Consider the following 24,421-nt stretch of genomic DNA (forward strand, 5'->3'; position numbering starts at 1 on the left):
GCCTGGCCAGCTGTAGACGAAGCGTCCCTTCGCTCCCCTCCCAGGACAAGAAACTCGCCTTACATCTCCGAAAGCTCGGACCGGCCCGTGCCTTCCAATGCATAGTGAGCTCCCTCTTTGCCATTATCAGACCCAGATCATAAAACTTGCTCGTAATTTTGGTACTGGGGGTGTGCGGAAACCATAACAAAAGGCAAGTCCCCATCTCCACCTCCAGCTCCAGCTCGCGCTCAGTCACTTGATTCAGACACGCCAACACATCCGCCCAATAAGAGCCCAGTCCCAGGCAGGACCAAAACATATGATCAAAATCAGCACCTTCCACTCTGCACCGGGGGCACGGCGATTGGGAGCCTCCGAAGTACCGCAAAATTTTGACCGGAGTTAAGTAAGCCCTGTGGAGAGTATAAAATTGGACCAATTGAAATCTAGCGTTGCGCGTGCCCTTCCAGGCCCGCCGCATCAGCTGCGACCACGTCGTCTCAGGAATGGGCCTACCAAGATCTCCCTCCCATTTACCCCGCAAGGCATCCATAGGTGGCAACCTCTCCGTGGACAGCCGCCTATAGAGACAAGTGATGGCCCTGAATGTACCCGCCGCCATAGTGACGTATTGACACCCCAAAGAAGTCGGGGGTTCCGACAGCCCCATCTTCCACTGTTTCTGAATCCCTGACACCAAGGCGGCGTGCAAAAGATAATCCCCCCTCGGCAGATCATACGCCCCCTGCAAATCCTGGAATGACAACAAAACGCCATCTCTGTATAAGTCCCCAATCATGTGGACCCCGCACTCTTCCCAGCCAGCCAACGCCGACCAATCCCCGCCATGTGGGAGGGCCGTGCACATGCCCAAAGGAATATCCGGGGCATTTGGGACCACGAAGCCTGCCCGTTTCTGACTACGAATCCAGCATAGCCGGAGTGTGCGCTCCTCGAGGGTAAGCTGGTCCAGCCTGAGCCTCTTCTGAAGCACAATGAATGACAACACGTGGCGCGGGATAACCCTACCCTGTGGGCCCTCAGGGCCTCGAAACTCACGCGCCACGGCCTGAGTCAGCCACTGCAGCTGTGCCGCCAAGTAGTACCATTCAAAATCCGGGGCCGCCAGCCCCCCCTCCTCCCTTGGCCTCATCGGAGTGGACAGTGCCACCCGCCGTCTTCCAGCTCCCCAAATAAACCCTGTTATCAATGTCCGAAGCGTCTTAAAAAAGGTGACCGGGATCCATATCGGCATGGTACGGAAAAAGTAGAGCAGCCGTGGCAACGCTATCATCTTCAGCAGCGCTACCCGCCCCGCTACCGAAAGAGGAAGAGTGCGCCAGAACGCCATACTACCCTTGAGCCCCCTAAGCGTGCCACCCACATTCCCCTCAAAAAGGTCGGTGGGGGTGTGAAATATGCGGACGTCCAGATACGGTAAGCAAGTAGGCTGCCACCTCAGGTCTGCAAACTCCGAGGGCATCTGAACTCCAGGGGACAAAGGAAACAGGCAGGTCTTAGTCCAATTCGCCTGCAACCCCGACAAGCGACCAAACTCCCTGAGCAGGGTTCTGGCGCCCCGTAAGGAACCCCCCGCATCAGCCAGATACAACAGGAGGTCATCCGCATACAGCGATATGTGATGGAGCTCCCCACGCAGCTGAACGCCCTCGTAGTACCGCCCTTGCCGGGCATGAGCCGCAAGAGGTTCAATTGCCAGCGCAAACAAAAGTGGGGATAGAGAACAACCCTGACGAGTGCCTCTCTCCACCTGGCAAGCCGCTGAGATGGTACGTCCCGTACGAACCCTAGCTGTGGCGGAGCTATATAACAGACTGGTCCAACGCACAAAATCATCGCCCAGGCCAAACTCCTTCAGCACCCGGAACATATACAGCAACTCCACACTGTCGAATGCCTTTTCGATGTCCACCGACAGCACCACGGCCTCCGACATACCTCCCCCTCTCTCCCCCAGGATCCGCACCAACCGCCAAATGCACGTTGCAGTATTCCTAGTGGGAATGAAACTCGATTGATCCGGGTGTACCAGGGAGCGCATGTGACCCAAGAGTCGCGTGGCCAAGATCTTGCTAAGGATCTTATAGTCAACCGAGAGCATGGAGAGCGGCCGGTATGCCGTCCTGGAGGTGGGGACCCCGCCCTTCTTCAGCAACGGCACTATGATCGCCTCTCTCATAGTGAGCGGCAGCCTGCCCAGATCCCACGCCTCTCTATATACCGACTGTAACTGCTGTGCCAGAATATCCAAATACGCTGCATAGAACTCCACCGGGAGGCCATCAGCCCCTGGAGTCTTTCTCCGGGCCGTATGTTTAATCTCTGCGCTGATTTCTCCCAGGGAGATAGCTACCCCCAATGCAGAGCCCTGTTCCGGATCCAAGTGTGGCAACCCCGCAGCCTCTAAATAAGCGTCCAGACCGTCGGGCAGGTCCCTCATCCTACTATGATACAGCAACGAGTAATAACCCAGGAACTGGTCATTGATCTCCTTTTGCGAGTGAACCAGGTCTTCCACCGGCGTAGCCAGCGACACCACCGGGGATCCCCAAACAGCCGGATTAGCCAGCCAGGACAATAGCGACCCCACTTTGTCCCGTTCAGCATGCGCCCGCCCCATGTATTCTTTATAGTCATAGCAGCGAAGCCGCTCAACCTGAGAGGCCACCTCCTCTTGCGCCGCCAACACCTCCTCCCGAGCGCCCCCAGTCGCGTGGCCATCTAATTCTGCCTGTCGCAGCCGCGCCTCAGCCCGGTCAATATCTCGCAGCAGCACCTTGCACGTCCCGGTGACGGACGAGATGCAAATCCCTCTCACCACCGCTTTAAGCGCATCCCATTCCTGAGCTCTACTCGTCGCCGTCCCCGAGTTGCCTAGAAAGTAGCGCTCCACGCCCTCCCCTAACTCCGCATTAAACACGGGATCCTCCAACGTCATCGGATTCAAATGCCACGTCGGGATCGCTTGCCGCTGCTGCTACCAGAGTAGCGTTATCAAGCAGGGGTTGTGGTCCGAGAGTGTCCTTGCTAGATACTTACTATGGCGCGTAAGCTCCAGGGCTCCCGGGGTACACAAAAAGCCGTCAAGCCTGACATGTAAGTCATGCGGCACTGAGTAAAAAGAGTAGTCCCTGTCTAACGGATGCTGTACCCGCCAGGCATCCATAAGGCCCCAAGGTTCCTGCCAGTCCCTTCTCACCTTGGCCACTCTACGTACCGCTGACTGAGCCAGCGGGGGGTGAGAACGGTCCAACTCCACATTAGTAACAGAAGTCCCCCCCGAGGAACACCGTGCCAGCGAAATACGACGCCAGCTTCCCAGAAAGCCGCGCAAAGAATGCGGCGTGGTCGGAGTTCGGGGCATATACACTGCAGAATGTCACATCTCTGCCGTCTAGGCGGCCAAACACCAACACAAACCTCCCCTCCGGATCTACTAGTTTACTAGATATAAACCCCAACCAGATCTCCAGGTAGCTGAAAATAGTTTTCTGCGGAATCTACTCTCATTACCCCAATCTGCCCCCATTTTCTCTCTGCATCAGGAATTAGGTCTGGGCTATTTATCTGATACCCTGAGCATGGCTCCGTTACTCTGCTGGCTCAGAGTTTGGCTTAACCCAGACCTGAGTCTAAATCACGAGATACTTAGAGATTGTGTTAAACTAGATAGAGTTGATAAGATTAACTGGTTGGTATATGTCAAAACTATGTTCGCCAAATTGGGACGTCAGGAGTTATATGACCCGCCCTACTATATTTACAAATGCTACCCAATACATATGAAACTTTTTGTATAGCGTCTTTTCTTGTGGCCGCAGTTAGGGTGAAGGGTAGGATGATAGCCAGTAGGACCTTGTCGATTGATTAAAAAATGGCATGCACTTATGGCAAGGTTTTCCTTATGTGATTTTCTATGTTTATGCACTATGGCTTCTGTATTATGAATTATTTTTATAGTTGGTTTTATGATGATTGTAAATAGTGTTATTTATTGTATTTTGTATGTATATATGAATGTATATGTTGTGTGCTCTTTTATGATTTTAATTAATCGAATAAAGTGGAATGAAATGAAATACTAGTGTGTTCAAAGGTTGGAAAGGAACCCCGGCCCTCACCCAAATTAAAGTCCCTCTAGCAAAGGCTGAAAAGGTAGTGTAAAACAACTGTCCCCTCCATCTCCTCTGCAACGCCCGCCCCTCCGCCTGATCAACGTGGGTTTCCTGCAAGAAGGCCACCTGGATCCCCCTACGGACCAAATATGCATGCACTTTATAACGTTTTCTCATGGAGTTCAGCCCTCGCACATTCCAAGCGACACTTCTTAATTCAAGTCGGGTCGCCATATAGAAGGATACAACAGAGCACAATCCAATACGGCCTAGCGGGCACACTGACAAACCCCCCCTTTGAAAAACAACCCCAACAAACCCCCGTCCCTCCCTTCCCCAGAACAGGCTCTAAACCATAGTTACCCATCCAAACACAGACCCAACAAAGGAAAATACCCTGGTAGCTACCAGAGTCTCACAGTAGATGTGAGGTAGAGGGGGTGACCCAGCACCAACACAAGCCAGACAGCGATCCCACCAGCCCAGCCTGCGTGTCAGGCCTCAATCGTCATATTCCCCTCTTCCCGGCAGCGTCCCGTCCCCGGTGGCCCCCCCCGGTTAAGAGACCCCCTCCTCCCAACTCACCCCCCCGTCCGAGCCAGGAACCAGGTCTCCCACTATCTTCAGCAGAACCATATCCACTCCCAACTGAGCCACAAAGCAGCCCCTGGCGCATCTCCCCCTATTGCAGGCCAATGGAAGACAGGCATCGTCACTCGTCTAACAGGCCATCGGCAGTGCCTGGTGTAACCTCTGGCAGGCGGTCGACGTCCTCCCCAGAACCCTCCGAACCCTCTGACTCCACCCCTTCAGATGTCCGTCGAGATCCTGAAGCCACAGCTGCCGCTCCAGAAATGACGGAAACTGCCTGCAGAGTCGCTTGCCTCTCCAGCTCCGTCTGAGAGGCCGACGGCGACTGTCCATTCGCCACACGTTTCCTATGGCGGCGGACCTGACGAGGCCTTGACTGGGCCACAACCGCCGGTTCTCGCTGTCCAGTGCCGCCCCCACCTGCGTGATACTGCTCCAGCCAGTGCCATGCGTCGTCTGGCGCGTCAAAGAATGTAGAAGTCCCGTCCACCATCACCTTCAGACGTGCCGGAAAGAACAGAGCGTACTGGACCCCCTCCGCCCGAAGGGCCTTCTTAATTGCCATAAAGGAAAAGCGGCTCCGCTGGACCTCCTGGGAGTAATCAGGGTAGAGGGAGACCGAGGCATTATCCACTCTGAACGGGCCAGATGTCCGGGCATTCCGCAGTATAAGGTCACGGTCCCTGAAATGCAGCAGGCGTGCAACCACCGGCCTAGGGGGACGGCCCAAAGCCGGCGGGCGAGATGGCACTCGGTGGGCCCTCTCAAGGGTGTAGAACTGCGATAATCCTTCCGGTGCCACCACCTCTCGCAGCCACTGCTCCAGATAACCAACCATATTGTCCCCTTCAATTCTCTCGGGCAGGCCCACCACCCGCACATTATTGCGCCTGTTGCGCCCTTCCGCCTCTTCGGCCCTCTTCTCCAGCAGCTGCTCTCTACGCGATAAGTCACCCATTGATGCCTCCGTCGCCTTCTGGGCAGGTTCCAGAGTCTCAAGCTTGAGTTCCGTGCTTTTGACGCGGTCAACCAGTTTGCCATGATCAGCACGCAAAAATCCAAGGCTCGTGGACACCTGCGCTATGTCGCGGCACAGTGCCTCCCTCGTGTCCGATGTTGCCTTGAGGATTTGATCCAGCTGCTGCTGCCGTAGTCTCGCCACCAGGGCTCCAGCCGGGTCCTGAACCTGAGAGTCAGGCGGGTCCTCCATGTGCTCAGCCTGTGTGGCCCCCGGACCGCGCCGCGGTTTCCCCATGGCCGGACCTCGACCACAGCAACCCAGTTCAAAGGACGATGAGCCCGCACAGTGATCTCCAGAAAGCGAGAAATGCGCACCGATCTCCCCGCTCAGCAGCAATAGTTCCAGGTGGCCTGTATCTCCACAGAGGTCTCCCCCAATCCGTCAGACGCAGCTCAAGGGGGAAAGCATCGACCACCGCCAGTCAGGGGGGCATCGCTCCAACCGAGCCTCCCGCCCGGCCCACCAGGAAGGGGAACCGCACCCTGCTTCGCCAGCAAGCTGTCCACCCCAATCGCCCTTCGTCGCAACCAGGGCAAGGGATTCGCAGGTGTAGCTACAATATCCCCAGCTCCTTAATCAAGCGCTCTGTGACCTATTCATCAGGGTCGCCCGCTGCCGCCATAGGAAGCCAACCACTCCAACACGTCCAGGCCTGTGCAATCTGCAGGATAACGGCTCAGCAGCAACAGGGGGAGCAGCCGGCTCCAAGGCGCCAGCGGATCCGTGCCTCTACCAGCCCCGGCACACCGAGTTGCCCTCCAAGACCCAGCCCCTTCAGCGAGCCCGGGCCACAGGGCTTCAAAGCTGTGTATCGATGGGAGCATGCTCGTATGTTGTGACTGTGGCTGCTCTGTGATTATGTCATGTGCTGTCGATTCCGGTGCAGCTCCTGACTCAGCCCACTGTGAGACAGTGATGCACGCGACCGTTCTTGTGGGTCGATGGCTCCCTCGTCGGCTTAGACTGTGCGGGCTCGCCTGGCACGGCGCCAACACTGGCAGGGGCAGAGGATCTCCGCTGTCGCTGGAAAGGCCCAAGGGACTCAAGCTACGGGGTGCACCAGTCTCTTTAATTTCCCCATACAGCTCCAACTGCAGCAGGAGCCCACGAAGAAGGTGCCATGTCACCTGCAATTCCACTGTTAATTGAAACCACAAAGGTCGCGGTCCTCTCTAGTCCTCCCGGGGGCTGGCACTCTCCCACTCCAAGATGCGGGGGCGGGAGCGCGACAGCGCTACGGGGGTGTCCAGCTCTACAAAATCCCCGCAGCGCCCGCACAGCTCCTCCTCCGCCGCGGGCCTCAGTCAGCCCTCTTAACCGCTCCCCGGGGCGTCGATGCCAGGCCCAGCTCGGCTCCAACCACTACCGGCGCAGCATCTACAACTGCACCTCCCCGGTCTTCGCAGGCTCCGCCAGTGCCGCCAGCCGTCTGCAGTCCTCCACGCCCCGCCCGGGCCGACACCGCTCACCCTGCTCACATCCGGGCCAGAGGGCCGCAGCGCTGCCGATGTTCCGCCCCAGCCGGGTCACCGCCCACCTCCGGCGGGGCCTCTATTCACGCAACACCGGGGATGGTAGGCCCTCCACAGGCCGCAGGCAAGATGGCCGGGCCCCTCCAAGCAGATCCACAGCAGTCGCCGAACAGGGCGGCCCCCCGGGCCTCGGCGCGAGGCTCAATCCACCGGCAGGCACCTCTCCGTCAGGGAGGGCCCCCCTCTGAGACTTCGACGCCGCCAGGAAGATGTAGATCAGGATAACTCGCACGGCCGACACGGAGCTCGGAGCTCACGCGCCCATGCTCGGTGGAGTCCAAGCCACGCCCCACCCCAATGACCGACCTTAACATCCTAACTTGGAATGTTAAGGGCATCCAGACACCTTCTAAGCGCTACGCCATCTATGCCTATTTACAGTGTCAGAAGATGAGTGTTGCACTTTTACAGGAAACGCACCTGGCAGCCGCTGAAGCCACGCACTTGCGCCGGCGTTGGTGTGGTCAGATATACAGCACCAATTACTCGTCCATGGCTAGAGGGGTGATGATATGGGTTAAGGCTGGGGTTCCGTGGGAAGAAAAGGAAGTTCTGACGGACCCAATGGGGCGGTACATCATGATTAGCAGCAGACTGAATGGCCAACCGATTCTGCTGGGCTCCTTATATGCCCCCAACGTTGCTTAGGGCACCTTTTTGAGTGATCTCTCAGAGATATTGCTTCGATGGAGGGACGTCCCATGGCTCCTGGGCGGGGATTTTAATGCAGTACTTGATGTTTCCCTTGACCGTTCCTTTCCCTCCCTTACTAGTACTACGACTTCCTCCAACGCTCGCCTTTTAAATACATGGCTGGGGCACCGGGCCCTTTCAGATGTTTTGCGGGAATGTCATCCTTGCTCTAGGATATACTCCTCCTATTCCCCAGTCCATAAGCTACACATAAGCCTCGACCGAATACTAGTATCCGCAGCCCTCCTCCCCTTGATACAAGCGACGGATTACCTTGGTCGGACACACTCCGATCATAACCCCTTGTTGATGCACCTGGTCTGGGAGGCGCCACCCCCACTGGTTCCGACCTGGCACCTGCAGACCGCAGCCCTGGAAGACCCCCTCTTCCGAAGCTCGCTGGAACCTGCAATAGCTAACTATTTTGCGATTAATACCGGCTCCACAGACTCGATCCTCACTGAATGGGAGGCCTTTAAGGTGGTGGTTAGGGGCCATTGTCTGGGACAGACTTGGAGTATTCGCAGGAAGTTAGACACCTCATTGACGCACATTGAGGGACGGTTACTCCTACTCGAGTCGCAAGTTGTCACCAACCCGGCAAGACAGCGACATCTTGATGCAGCACATACCGAACGCGTGACACTCCTAGACCGCCTGCGCTGCCATAACTATTTAGCACACTCGATCCGCTCCCACTCGACCGCGGACAAAGTCCGGAGACTACTGGCCTATTTGATTAGACAGGAACATCCCCAGCGCCCCATACATTTCTTACATGACGATCTCAGTCGGGAGCGTAGCACCCAGAGAGACATTCACGCGCTGATGACTGAGCACTACACTCGTCTGTATGACACCCTACTGACAGGTAACGCCCATGACGTGGGATCCTTCCTGGACACAGTGGAGTTACCCACTCTGACGGTGGACCAGTCCCTGGAGCGGGACTCCCCTATAGTGGAAGATGAAGTGCGGGACGCGCTGCTTGCCTTGTCCTTGGGTAAAACTCCAGGGCCAGACGGTCTTCCAACGGAATTTTTCAAAGCCTACGCGGAACATTTGGTACCACAGCTACACTCGAATGTTTCTGGAGGCAATCTCGGAAGGGACCTTGCCCCCCTCCATTCGTACCGCTAATGTGGTGTCTTTGTTGAAACCTGGTAAGGATCCCACATCGCCTAGTTCCTACCGACCGATTGCTATATTAAATTTGGATTATAAGATCCTGGCAAAGGTCCTGGCCAACCAACTGGCTCCGTTAGTCACTGATCTGGTACACTCTGACCAGTATGGCTTTGTTCCACAGCGTAACACGGCCCTGAACCTGCGCCGCTACTTTCGAGTGGCGGAATATGCCACAACTGCCTGGCTGCGTTCCGGTTGCATGGTATTAGATCTCGAGAAGGCCTTTGACTCGCTGGCCTGGAACTTCCTATTTGCTGCCCTAGTTCCATTTGGAGTCGGCCCCTACTTCCTCAGCTTAGTCCAACTGTGATATTGTAATCTGTCGGTTCGGGTTCGGACGGGCCCATATATTTCCGATCTGATTAGAGTACGGCGTGGGACCCGGCAGGGATGCCCGTTATCCCCACTACTATTTGCGTTAGCGGTGGAGCCGCTGGCGGCTCAAATCCGCACGCACGTTGATATGGGGATAGAACTAGGCTATGGCATACACACCATTTCGCTCTACGCTGATGACCTGTTAACATATGCCAGGGATCTTCATGATATTCCCCCTTCCCTTGATCGAGCCCATAGCCTTTTTGAGCGAGCCTCCGGGCTGAGTGTCAACCCGACAAAGTCCATACTCTCCCCGTTCCAGGGGGATACTCCGGATCCAGGCTACACACTCAGGGGGACACCGGTGGCCTGGTGCACTGACCCTTTTCGTTACTTAGGTGTTCGGGTTTATCGCGCCAAAGCCGACCTCTTTGGCGGAAATGTTGTCCGGGCTACCACGGCGATTCGATCTCAGATGAATTTCTGGAAGACTCTACCGTTGGCAATCTCTGGTAGAGTTGCACTGGTTAAAATGGTGGTTCTTGCCCGCCTCCTTTATTATTTTGCCACACTACCCCTCATCATCTCCCCCCTCTTCTTTAAGCAGTGGGAAAGAGTAGTACGAGATTTCATATGGGGGACTTCACACCATAGAGTGTCCATGGGAAAGCTTTATCTGCCTGCTGAGCTGGGCGGACTCGCAGTGCCCAATTTTGAGCATTCCTACCTGGCCTCCCATCTGAAATGGGTCGCCAGGTGGATGTCCTCCCGTTATTTACTAGACACGGCCTCTCTGCAACCCCCGCTACTACTAAAAACCCTACTCCAGATTTTTCATCCCTGCTCCACACTTAGACCTCCAGATATTTTACTCCTCACTGTAGCACACAAATGCTTTCGCAGGTGCCTTTTCCTCACTAGAGCCACCATTCCATACGCACCTGCCATCCCACTTATGGGACCTCCACGGGGGGACACCTACACGACGGCAGCGGAATTACATCACTGGACCTCAGAGGGAATACAAGATGTGGGGGACGTCTTTCAAGAAGGTGCTCTTACTCCATTCCAGGACGTCATAGTAGGGGAAAATATACCTCCTGGGCAGTTCTTAATACACAGAACACTCATAGCCTCATTAGCGTCCAAATGGGTCTGCGCTCGCCCAGGAGCCACCCATACACCATACTTTGCAGTACCTTCACGTGATGGGGAGAGGGAGACACCTCACGCGCTGGTTGGCATCCTCATTTCGACAACACACGGAAACAGACCTCACTCGCCTTCGGCTTCACTGGGAGGAGGCCCTGGGTAGGGCGTTTACCGATAGGGAATGGATAGCTGCCCATAGCGGTCCGACCCGCATCCCACGGAATCAACGATTCCGACAGATACCATTTTTCATACTGCATCAAGCCTACCTTACCCCAGCCCAAATAAACAGGTACTTCCTCCGCTTAGATGCGGCTTGCCCCCGCTGCCGGCAATTGGATGCCGACTTGATACATAGGCTATGGGGATGCTCAGTCCTGACTGACTACTGGCACACCGTGACAACTACCCTCATAAGCTGCACAGCCAGCACCATTCCCCCGACCTGGGAAGCTCATTTACTGCACCTCTTCAGCAGAAACAAGAAATATAGCGCTGCCACACGGTTTCTAGACCTAGGCCTAATAACAGCCAAACGCCTGATCACTAAGCGCTGGAAATCACCCCTACCGTCTCACCCTCTTTCTTGGCACCGATCCTTATCCAACTGGGCGAGGGCGGAGGGTGCGGTGCTGCGCAGAGAGGACCTGCTTGGCATTTGTATGTTCCCTCTGGCACCTCAATGGGATGTGATGGTCTCCAAGCTTTCGGGGACAGACACGGGATCCCTGCCTACATCACAGAGGACCATCATTCAGGGTGCCCCCCACACTGACGCGACTCCGGACTAACACCGACACCCAGACTGCCACTGCCCTTCTGCCACAGAACCCCGCTGCCACTGAGTCTTAGAGGTGTTTGAGGTCCTCCAGCGAATTTAGATATGGCGGCAGGTCTTGCGTGACTCTATCCTACCCTTCATTCACTTTCATTGCCCTCATTTTGTGGTGCCCTTTGTCCCCGGTTACGTTTGAACTGCACTGCTCCTGCATTACTCGATGCTGTGATTTGTCAGCACCACTCTGTCTTTCTTGGGATATTGCCACAAGCTTTGATGTAATTAATGCGCACTGAATTTTCATCGTCATGTAGTCATTAGCCCGACTGTACCCTGCCGCTGGCAATCGTTTTTCTTCCCCCCATTTTACCATCTGTTGCATGCGTGATGCCCTACCTATATGTCTTGCTGTTTACGTTCTTCGCATACTACCCAATGCCGTATCTTGTCAGCACCACTCCGCCTTTCTTGGGACATTGCAGCAAGCTTTGATCTAATTAATGCACCCTGAATTTTCATTGCCATGTTGTAATCAGACAAAGTGTACCTAGCCGCTGGCAATTCATTTTCTCCACCCCCTCCTTTTTTTTCCAATCTGTTACATGAGTGCTATTCTGACTGTATGTTTTATTGACCAATGTGCAAAAACAAACAAAAAGGTTAATAAAAAAGATTTAAACAAAAAAAAGATAGAACTACAACAGTTAGAGGTATCCGTGGAGGAGGGTGGGCGTATATGAATCTACAGCTCTACATGCCAAGAACAGATGCATACTGGTAAGTAGCATTTTCCGTTCGAGGCATATGAGCTGTAGATCATATACTTGTGCATAGACTATACAGCAGTTATCTACGGTAGCTACCTGTATCTGTTGCAGTGATTTGAAAAAGTGTTCTTAATACAGCCTGGCCCACACTAGCTTGTTGTTTGCTTGCACGTCTACACAATAGGGTTTTGTGAAAGTGTGTGGTGTAGACCGAGTTGCTCCTTTGCAAATGTCATCTAGGGGAATGTTCCCTAAGAATGCCATAGAAGCCCCTAGGAGCTGTGGAGTGAGCCCTAGGAGGAATGGTTAATGTGCATTTGGCTTTAGCATAGCATATTTGGGTGCATTTAACAATCCACCTTGCAATCCCCATCTTTGAGATGGGATTGCCTTTATGAGGTGGGGAGAAAGCCACAAAGAGTTGTTTAATCTTCTTAAAGGATTTTGTTATTTCGATGTAGTAAAGTATTGCTCTTTTAACGTCAAGCGTGTGAAGAACTCGTTCTGCTACTGAGTCTGGTAGAGGGAAAAACACTGGGAGTTCTACAGACTGGTTAAGGTGGAAAGCAGACACGACTTTAGGTAGAAATTTTGGGTTAGTCCTAAGAACCACTTTGTTGTGATGGATTTGCAGAAATGGTTCATGTATGGTTAATGCCTGGAGTTCACTAACTCTTCTAAGAAATGTGATAGCAACCAGGAAAGCTACTTTCCAGGTGATGAACTGTAATTCGCATTTGTGCAGAGGTTCAAATGGGGGACCCATGAGTCTGGTAAGGACAATATTTAAGTTCCATACTGGAGAGGGTGGAACTCCAGATGGAATTATTCTTTTAAGTCCTTCCATAAATGCTTTGATAGCTGGTACCCTAAACAAAGACAAGTGTCTGTTTTGGAGATAAGCTGCTATTGCAGCAAGATGTAGTCTAATGGATGTATACGCTAGGTTACATTGTTGTAGATGCAAAAGGTAGCAGATAATGTTTTGAATAGAAGCATCTAGTGGATTGATTTTGTTATTTGTACAGTAAATTACAAATCGTTCCCACTTTGCGGCATAGCAAGCTCTGGTGGTAGGGAGTCTAGCCTCTTTAATGATGTTCATGCAGTTTGGCGGGAGATTGAGATAGCCAAACTTTAAGACTTCAGGTGCCAGATCGCAAGGTTGAGTTGACTGGGATCTGGAGGCCTGATCTCTCCATGGTTCTGAGTGAGAAGCTTGGGTGAAAGGTGTAGCTTTTGATGAGGAACTACTGATAGTTCCAAGAGGGTTGTGAACCATGGCTGTCGGTCCCATGTTAGAGCAATCAGGATCATTGTGAGGGAATGTTGTTTGAGCTTCCGCACCACTAGCGGAATGAGCGGGAGAGGCGGAAAAGCGTAAGCAAATTTGCCTGACCAGTTCATTGATAGCGCATTGCCTTTGGACAATGGGTGTGGATACCTGGATGAGAAGTTTGGCCGTTTTGGTGTGTGGCGAACAGGTCTATTTGTGGGTGGCCCACATATGAAAGAATGGAAGAAGAACTTGAGGATGAAGTTCCCATTCGTGGATCTGCTGTCTTTGACGACTGAGCAGATCTGCAATCTTATTGTGTACTCCTGGGAGGTGTTCTGCAAGGAGATATACGTTTTGAAGAATGGCTCATCTCCATATGCTTTGAGCTAGGTGTGAAAGCTGCAGAGAGTGTGTGTCCCCCTGTTTCTGTATGTAATACATTTCTGTCATGTTGTCTGTACAGACCAGGACAGCTTTGCCTACTAGGTGGAGTTGAAAAGAATTTAACGCTAGGAAGATCGCCAACAATTCCGGGTAATTAATGTGGAATTGTTTTTGCTGAGGGATTCACATGCCCTGAATGGTATAGTTTGGAAGATGAGCTCCCCAGCAGGTGAGCGATGCCTCTGTTGTTAGCACTATCTGTAGAACCGGGTCGAGGAACGGCCGCCCCCTGTAAAGGTTTTGTGTGTTCCACCACTGCAGAGAGCGATGGGTATGGCCGTCCACCAACACCAGATCTGTTAGCTGACCTTGAGCCTGGTTCCACTGACGTGCCAAACACTCCTGTAAGGGACGCATTGGGAGTCTTGCATAAGGGACGATGAGAATGCAAGAGGCCATCATCCCGAATAGCTGCATGAACACCCAAGCTGGTAGTGAGTGTTGAGGCTGAAATGTTGCTATAGGAGCTTGCATGGTGCTTATCCTGACTGGGTTGGGGTATGCTAGAGCTTTTGAGGTGTCTATTGTAGCCCCTAGATATTGTTGTATGCTGGACGGTTGAAGGTGGGATTTAGTGAGTTTCCCGGTGAATCCCAAGTCGTGAAGCAATTGGATTGTTTTGTGTGTGTGTTGCGCACAGTTGCTGTGTGACTTGGCTTTTATGAGCCAGTCATCTAGATAAGGGAACATGTGAATATGTTGTCTTCATAAGTGAGCCGCCACTACTGCGAGGCACTTGGTGAAGACTCTGGATGCTGTAGTCACCCTGAACAGGAGGACTTTGAATTGGTATTGTTGACCATCTACTACAAACCTGAGATATTTCCTGTGAGCGGGGTGAATGGGAATATGAAAGTAGACATTCTTTAAATCCAGACTGGAGAGAAAGTCGCCCTGTTGAAGCAGTGGGAGCACCTGTTGGAGAGTGACCATGTGGATGCGGTCCAACTGAATGTAGAAGTTTAACGGTCTGAGGTCCAATATTGGCCTGAGAGAGCTGTGCTTTTTTGGAATTAGAAAATAGAAAGAGTAAACCCCTGTGCCTTGATGAGGCAAGGGAACTTGTTCTATTGCATGTTTTTGTAATAGAGAGAACCTCTTGTTTGAGAAGTGTCAGATTTTCCGAGGACATTGGACGTTGTCTGGGAGGAATATTTGGGGGAGTGGAGGTGATTTCCAGTCAATAACCATACTGGATAATTTGTCTTACCCACTTGTCTGTTGTGAATGAATTCCAGACAGGTAGGCACTGTGAGAGATGTCCCCCGACAGGAGTAGGATGATCGGGGGGAAGTGAAGGGAAGTCACTGTTTGGTGGTAGGGGTGTTGCGGGTATTGTTACCGCGACCTCTACCCTTACCGTTATTGCCTCTGTAGCCTCCACGAAAGTATCCTCTGGAGGAAGTTTGACTGGGGCTCTTATAGGAAGAAGAGGGATGTTCTGAGCCAATAGTTATGGAGCCAGCCCTGTAGAAGGAGCGGCGAAAAGAACCTCTAGGGGAAGGTAATTGCAAGGCCCCCATGGACTTGGCAGTGTCCGTATCCTTTTTCATCTTTTCTAAAGATGTATCAACTGTGGGCCCAAAAAGATGCTCTTGGTCAAAGGGCTGATTGAGAATAGCAGATTACACCTCCTGCTTGAATCCGGGTATTCGGAGACAAGCGTGCCTACGTAGAAAAACCCTAGTGTTGATAGCACGAGATGCCGTATTAGCCGCATCGAGTGCACATTTGATTGATGTGTTTGTTAATAATTTTCCATCCTGTATAAGATCGTTAGCTTTTTCTTTATATTGGTCAGGAAGGTGTTGCATCATAATGAGCTCTGTCATACCTGGCCAACAAAGCTTGCACATTGGCAATTCGCCAACGATTTGCAGCCTGTGATGCAATACGTTTTCCAGATGCGTCTATCAGTTTGTACTTTGTGAGTTTGCCCTCTTGCATGCATTAGACACCACAAGAGAATCTAAAGGGACCTGACCTTTAATGTACACAGGGTCATTGGGAGCTGCTTTATATTTTTGTCCACCGTGGTGTTGAGAATCCTGGCTCTGCCTTTTAACATTGGCAGGGTGTGCGTGGACTTTTGTGAGGGTGCAAAGTTTCTAGCAAAATGTCTTCCTCTAAGGGACCACAATGTAATTGTACCCCACGGTACTGAGCAGCCCTATTAATTAGTTGTGCAAAACCAATATTGTCATCTGGTGGCGATGGCCTAGATGGAGAGAGGTCCGGGTCATTATGTGGGACGGTATCTGTGTTGTAATCATCCCACGGGTCTATGTGGTGTGGGATGGTATGTGCATCGTCATCACTATATGGATCTCCATTTCCACCCCCACCAGTATAATCGTCCTCATCATCTTGTATTTGAGGTGAAAATGTATGTTTTGGGGAGTGTGCTGGAGAAATTAGGAGATTTGGATCAGCTTGAGGAGGAGAGGTGGAGAAGTGTAGTGCCCATCTCCTTTTGTTTCATGGGTATTCCAGAGTCTTTTGAGGTGTCCAGTTTTCTCTTTTTGGGAGGCTTGGCAACCACTTTACCAGTTTCTGGGTCAATATAGAGAGTTTTTTGTTTCGGATCCGAGAAATCTGGTACAGACTGTGTGGGTAGAATGTCCTTTTTCGGTGCCGAGGATTTAGGGTCAGAATGTTCTTTAGAATGTGTCTCTGAGGCTTTGTGCGGGGTCTTGGACTCCTTAGCTATTGGTATAGGAGTTTGTGACTCCGAGGCTTTTCTCGGCTCCAAAGGTTTTTTCAGCTCCGAAGGAGTTTTCGGCTTTAAAGATTTTCTCGGTTCCGAATGATTGTCCTTGGTGTGTGTTGACTCCGAGGGCGTCGGCGTCCAGCCTGTTTTAGTTGCCGACGAAGAAGGGCGTGGCACATCTTTGGTCTTGTGCTTGCGTTCCGAAGGTGACTTTTCGGCACCGGAATGGGGCTGGCTCGATCCCGAGCAGGAAGGCTTGTCATTTGGTTTCATAGCCGGGCCCGAGGGCGGGGCGTCTGAAACATGTTGCCGGTGTCAACCTGAGCCCGAGGGCGAAGGTGTTACCAGAACCTTAGGTTTGGTTTTTGGGAGAGGAGTCTCAGTACTCAAGGGCCGCTGAGCCGGGGTGACTGTCTCGTCTTCGGAGTCGTCGTCCTCGGAGACGGAGATGTCCTCTTCATCAACTAGTTGCTCCGGCTGGACATTGGGATCTGCTCAGATGATGTCTGGAATCGAGCTGCTTCCGCAAGACATTTCGTGACGTCGAGCCCGACGGTCACGGATGGTTATCTTTGACCTGAACGATGCACAGGCCTTGCAGTTCTTGTCTTTGTGCTCCGGGGAGAGGCAGAGATTACAAACTTCGTGCAGGTCCATGTGTGGGAACCTAGCACCACAGCCAGGGCATTTTTGAAAGGAGTCCTTTCCATTGACTGCTGACGTGGTCGGCGTGGATAGGACCAACGGCCCACGTCGAAGATCGAGGTCGAGGAATTTTTTTTGAAGATGCGCGTCGACAAGGAAACGCGATCGAGACAATACTGTCGAGTGGAAAGGGATTGCACGTTGAATGGGGGGGTTCGAAACCGACACCGACCAGGAGCGCAGCAAATCACATCCAAACCCGATGGCAGAAAAAAACAATATGAAGATGGAGTCGATGCCCATGCGCACTATCACCCTAAGGAGGAGTCACCTATCTCGTGACCACAAAGACTACTTCGAAAACAAAAACAAAGTGCAAACATCCGAGCCCAACACCAGATGGCGATCGATGCACAAGTATATGATCTACAGCTCATATACCTCGCACATGACATTTCAGTGAGTCTCATGCTTTTTCAGCATCTGAGAACACTGCCGCTGGTGGTAGTGGTGGGTTGATTTGATGCATTAACAGAGAGTGTCCAAAGATTGTGGAATGCGACGGGGCAGGGATAAATCCAGTCTGATTTGGAAGTACCAGACTTGTCAAATTTAATAGGAACCTCAAATATTTTGCCAATATGTTTGTGTCAATATTGTTAAGGAAAATTAGTCTGCAGGAAAAATTGGTGAAGGTTTCTTGCCTAGTTAAGCAGAGTAGATATAATTTCTTAAATTAGGCAGGCTCCCCAATTCTCTTGCTTTCTCAAACTCCGCTAGGAAGTGTGGGTCAATCTTTTCACTTTACTGTTTATAGCATTTTCTCGTCAGACCATCAAGCCAGGGTGCACTGACTCCCCCCCTCACCATGTGTTTAATAGAATCTTCATTTTCAAATGTCCTTATCAGACACATTAAGGGTTCTTGTTCATGCTTTTCCAGCCACATCATTGTAGTTCTAAGGAAGATATAATATTAGCATCTGTGGGACCTGAATGATCAACAGAGTTGACTATAGTATTTGATGAAGACTTCAAGGATGTCACGATCAATATGTACTGCTCACTATGTCCTGCTCAGCCCACCGCAGCTTCATTAGTCTAATAAGGGTTCTACCTGGTCTCTCTCTCTCCCCATACTGTCCGTCTATGTTATATATATCTAATAACCTCTATCCACTTACTCACGAAATTCTAATAATAATTTATTTAGCCTGCCAAGTATGTCTACTTTGGGAATCAAGATATAATTACTTTCCAGTGCTTTAATTTCACCATCTAGTTTAGTAAAAGGGGCTCAAATTAATTTGAACAATCCAGATAGTTTTTCAATATGAACACCCCAGATGTAGGCCTAAAATGCCTCCTAGAGTGTGTTAGCAGTAGATATCGATCTTCCATTAAATTGGAAAGATTTGGCAAATAGTCTGTTGTACCTTAGTTCTTATCACTGAATACAGCAGAGCCCCTGGTGAGCAGCACCCTTGTTCTACAACTATTGCTAGAGGCAGGCAAGGTGAGTGCAATTTTCATTGGGGACTTAACTGATAGGATCACCCAGGTAAAGGCATTTTCTGTGAGTAGCCAATAATTTGTACATGATGCAACGTCGTGTACAGATGATTACAGTGTGAAATCAGTTATGTTATGTTGTCTTTGTCTCCATGTGCCAACAAGCTCATAATGCTGCCTTATATGAAAAAGAGTGTGGGGCATTGTCGATATGGGTCTGGCTATAGCTGCGAATTGAGCACAGCATTAAAATCCCGATCTTATAACAGCATATAGAGATACACCACTATGAATGCAGAGATCACCCTGTTAACAAAATCTGAGTTGTTATAGTTTGTCCTGTGTGTATTAACTAAAATGATGAGTATGACCGCCAGCAGCCCTTGTGCAAAGCTGGATTTCTGTTCTGTTGGGCAATAGGGCTCTCCTCAGCATCACTGCTATACACAGTGTGTGATCCTGCCTCAATATTATGAGAATGCATACCGCGCTCAACTTCAGGATCCAGGCCACATCAAGCACCACAAGGATGGGGGGAGTGCTCTGCAAGACTCTATGTCTCTGTCTTCACCACAGCTGATGGAGAGAACAGGAGCATCACATTCAGATTTAAGTACTGTTTCTGGTAGTGGGGACTGGGACTAGTTCACTGGGCAGGATATTGTTGGATTGTTAGTCAATCAAGTGAGGGTCTCTTAAACTACAGATGTCTTGTTCACCGGCTCAGGCACTCCCTTGTGGTTTCAATTTTAATATTAGAAGTATGAGTCAAAAAGCCTAGCATGCACAGTCTTGATGGCTATTCATTTCATTTATTTTATATAATGGTCATTGTATTCCAAACAATGTTGGCATACATGGATTAAACGTGTGGTATGTTGGTTAAAAGAATACTGATCTGTATACTTGGAAGATGAGCTTGTGGCAAAGAAGATGATCTGGGGAGAGGGAGATTTAGATCAGACACACTCATGTTCCTTAATGCAGCAGTTGTGCTCTTGCAGTTCAGAGAATCAATGAGGATTCTTTCATGCATCATAAAGTACTGCTCTGCACACAGGGGAGGAGATGCGGCATAGATGCTCAAGCTGCTGCCTTTCGAACCTGGAAACCCAGGTTTTATTTGTGGCTTCGGAGCTAAACTCAACATTATGTGATTCTGGGCAAACCACAATCTCCCTGCACTTAAACTGTGTGTAAAAAGTATTACCCATATTTGTGCTATAGAAATACCAATACGGATATACATTGAATGAGCACACCCTGTATCCCTTCCTCCGGGATATCACCCCTGCATCCCTGTTTCAGGGAGACATTTCTCTAAATTCTATGGCTTCAGAATTGATTGATCACATTATGGAGCTCTAATAGAGATCAGTCTCGGACAATTGTTTTCAAAAACAGCCCTTTTCAGCTAATACATATCCAGTAGAGGTCAGTGGCAATATCTACAATGAGCTCTTGAATTTAGTGATTAAACTCTGCATGTACACATCGGACCATGCCCCTGCAAATTAGATTTTTTTCAGCAGACCATCCGTATGAGAAACTCATAACTGTTACCTTTTGCACGGTTGAAACAGGATATATGTAAAAAAACAAATAACAATAAAGACATATACTGTGTTCATTGTTTTTGTTGAGACTCAAAGAATATAATTTGTGACCAATAGTGGAGATACTTTGAGAGTGCCTGGTTTTTGTAACCCACAGCCGTCACTGCAGTTATCAGCTCTACATCACTTTGGACAGAGCCAAAAGTTCTGAAGCGACTCTATTTATTCTCTCCCTTCGCTCATGGTCTATGGATGCATACACCCTAAGGCACTCACTGGCTCTCTTCTACGTTTTCACGTCTTGGCTACAGACGGCTTTAGGCAGCCCTATTTTTTCCAGTACATAACATATACCTAGAGTGAGATTAGAGTCAGCCCCTTACATGTGATTGAATAGCTTTGCTGTCTATCTCAGACCCCTGCTCCTGATTCAATGGACTGAATCCCTATTCTTTTGTTTGTCTCTCCCAGGATCTTTCTAGACTCACAGTGTCCTAATTGCATGATGTATCTTTCCACTGCTGATATCAGACCTTGTTTGTAGTGCATGGAAGGCACCATTTCCCCCCTCCTTTCTCTTTTCCCTGTTCCCAACTGTTTGCTCTCCCTTTTCAGCCTCCTTCCAGCGTCCTTGTGCCTCCCATATCCCTTTTTCTAATTTACTTTGTCAACAAGTGTTTCCACCAAATCAGCAGTGCACCACCTCTGTCACTGCAATCAAATGTCTTCAGAAAGGCTGAGAGGAAGCTAAGCAGTCCTGCCGCCAACTGCACTTGTCACTAAAGGAGGGTGAGATCCGAACCATGCAGGAGACACTGCTACAGCCTCTCCATGTAGTTGATGTGCTGCAAGGCACCAGTGGTGAGGTGAACCCAGGCAGATCAGTGCTGCTGTGTGACGAGCACGTGCTTCACATCTGCTGTGAACTGAGGAGCTCTGCCCGCAGCACTGCTCGTACTTCAAGTGTGTGCAGAAGGACATGCAGAATTAAATGCTGGGGATGCTGGAGGGCAGAGGCTTGTTTCCCAAAGTTTTCTTCAACAACTCTCACCAGTACCTCAATCCCCCGCCCCCCAAAAAAAAACCTCACCCTGCTCCTCACTATCCTTTCAAAGCACATTACTTCTGTTTTCTGTAAATACAGAATGTGTGATTCATGCTATCTGGAAAAAGGTACAGATAAAGGCCTAAAGCATTTTGTAACCCCTGGCAAAATGTTGCTAAAAATGTGAATACCCACTCATAGGTTGTGATAATGTAATTTAACACCGAGTTACAAAATGATTGTTTGCGTCTCAAGAGACCCTTGTTTGGAATGGCCAACCTTCATTTTTATAGAAAAACGAAGATTTTGTTACATTCAAAGTATTTAATGGAGCTACGCATTTCAATGGCAAGGTCAGGTTGGACAAGTATTTCCCTTTCCGGTGCCCCTTATTCTAAGCTTGAGAGGTACATAACTTGTTTGTTGACATTAAAACCAAAGTTTTTTCACTTATTTATACATCAAAAGGTGCATCAATATTTTAGAAACAAGTGGGAACCATTAAACTTTTTGATTCGAGACCTACTGGCTTTGGCAATGCCAGTTTCCTATTGTCCCAGCTGCTAACTTAATAAACTTGTTCCTTCCGTTTATTCTATTGAGCCAACTGCTAGATGAATAAAACCTATTCAGAAGCAAGTCAACGAATAGGATTGGTAAAAGGATCGATGAAGACATCCACGGCTGACTGGAGGTCCAAATAAATAATACTGCGGAAGCTTTAATTTCATTCATGCCCGGCTGACAAGAGGTCCAAGTCTATGATAGTGCTGAAGCTTTGATTTCATTCATGCCGTTATCAATTTGCTGATCATGACTGCTGTTCTCACAGTAACTTAAATAAGTTTAAACAAAGAATATCATGTCTTAGGACTATGCGGTCATAGGACGACTATTTTGTAGTTTCAGTGCAGAATTTTACTGTTACTTACCAACTGTCCCCACATGAAGCCGCTTTGTTAAGTGCTTGAGAGATGGAAATGCTTGTTAGGTTGTCATTATGATTGTGAGCTTGGAAGAGCTCTTGGCCAATCTCTCGAATATGTGTAGAAATGACGACAAAAAATCCTTGTGAAAAGCCGATCATGATGTAGCCATCACCATACCTATATGAGTAAATAAAACATGCACATTTAAGCAAATCTAGAATGTGAGGAATTAAACACATTAACATTTGGAATCAGGTACTGTTAACTCACCACTTATAGGATATTATGGTGCCATAACGTTGCTGAAATGCCAATTCAATTGGATTGTCTGGATCATTTAGATTAAACAGAAACAGTGTTTTCTTGCCAACCACCACACTTATCTGTAAATATGCAAATGGAGTACAACAAATTCATATTTTTTCATTCTAAGGTATTCAGGTCTACAGAAAATTAATTACAGAATTCATCAATAGTCATCCTAGTCAACCAGCAGCTGAAATAAGCCAATCCATGTGATATATCCAGGATAATTTTTTCGGGGGAGAAAGGTTTCTTTAAAAAATGTTTTTTAAAGAGTTCCTATATCAACACAGCATTCTCTTTACTATTTATAAATATCTATAATGACAATTAAAATCTGGCTTAAAATTTAAAATTGTCTTTACTAATTATAAATATCTATAATGACAATTAAAATCTGGCTTAAAAATGTAAAGTTAGCCCTCCTCAATTCTTGCCATACAAACTGAAAAAAGGAACTAGGGTTAAGGAGGCCTCACTGAAGAGCAATTTAACCTTGCTAATTAGGAAGCAGCATGCACTAGAATCTATAATGCAGTGCAACTTAATTTTAAGTTAAATCTGAAAGCTATGCTACAGTAAAGATGTTCATACTATCCAAGTGTCTTCCTGGCTTTACAGCAGATGTGGGTGAACTGTTGTTGATGTTCATAAGCACTAGAATTGAATGGCAACTCTATACCCTGAATAGGGGTAGAGAAGCACCAAGAAAAATAGAACACACGTGAAATAGTAAGGAGGGGTAGTTTTTGTCTGCATTATGAAACAATCCTGAAAATTCAATCCTCAAGGAAGGAATATGCTACTTACCAGTATGCATCTGTTCTTGGCATGTAGAGCTGCAGATCTACACACTTTTGCATAGATCGCCATCTGGTGTTGGACCCGGATGTTTGCAGTTTGTTTTTCCTCTTGGAAAGTCTTTGGAAGTCACGAGGTCGGTGACTCCTCCCTTGGATCGTATTGCGCATGGGCTTCGGCTCCATCCTCAGATTGTTTTTCGCCAATAGGGAAAGATGGAGCGTAGTAATAACAGTGAAGAAACCCATGTGTGTTGTATCTAAATAAGATAGACTGGAACAGATACAGGTAGCCGGGGAGGCGGGTGGGCGTGTGCAGATCTGCAGCTCTACATGCCAAGAACAGATGCATACTGGTGAGCAGCATATTCCGTTCGAGGCATATGAGCTGCAGATTACACACTTTTGCATAGACTATATAGCAGTTCCCAACCTTAGCGGCGACCACCAGTATCTGTTGCAGTGGTTTGAAATAGTGTTTTTAGTACAGCCTGGCCCACACTAGCTTGTTGCTTGGTTTGCACATCCACACAGTAATGTTTAGTGAAAGTGTGCGGTGTTGACCATGTAGCTGCTTTGCAGATATCATCTAATGGGATGTTCCCTAGAAAAGCCATCGAAGACCCTATCTTTCGTGTAGAGTGGGCTTTAGGGGGAACAGATAGCGTTTGTTTTGCTTTGTGGTAGCAAATCTGTATGCATTTTACAATCCACCTAGCTATCCCTGAATTTGAGATGGGGTTGCCCTTGTGTGGTGGAGAGAAAGAGACAAACAGTTGTTTAGTCTTTCTGAAAGGTTGTGTTCTTTGGATATAGTAAAGTAAGGCCCGTTAAACATCTAGCGTGTGTAGAGCCCTTTCTGCAACAGTTTGAGGTTGCGAGAAAAATACCGGTAATTCTACCGATTGGTTTAGATGGAAGGGGGAAATGACTTTGGGTAGGAATTTTGGGTTGGTACGGAGAACAACCTTGTTCTGGTGCATTTGGAGAAAAGGTTCTTATATAGTAAGTGCTTGTATCTCACTGACCCTTCTAAGGGAA

The 24,421-nt window shown here is 49.4% G+C and overlaps 1 protein-coding gene across 1 annotated transcript in view; it reads right to left on the reverse strand.

Moving 5' to 3' along the window:
* WDR19 (WD repeat domain 19) overlaps positions 1 to 24,421 on the reverse strand; it is a 992,607-nt gene that overhangs the window by 810,663 nt on the left and 157,523 nt on the right. Inside the window, exons 8-9 of the mRNA XM_085642250.1 lie at positions 22,548 to 22,660; positions 22,281 to 22,454 (exon numbers count right to left, since the gene is read on the reverse strand). Coding sequence (XP_085498376.1) covers positions 22,281 to 22,454; positions 22,548 to 22,660 — 287 coding nt within the window. The remainder of the gene's footprint in view (positions 1 to 22,280; positions 22,455 to 22,547; positions 22,661 to 24,421) is intronic.

This window comes from Triturus cristatus, chromosome 2_2 (genome assembly GCF_964204655.1).
Source record: "Triturus cristatus chromosome 2_2, aTriCri1.1, whole genome shotgun sequence".
NCBI classification, from domain to species: domain Eukaryota; kingdom Metazoa; phylum Chordata; class Amphibia; order Caudata; family Salamandridae; genus Triturus; species Triturus cristatus.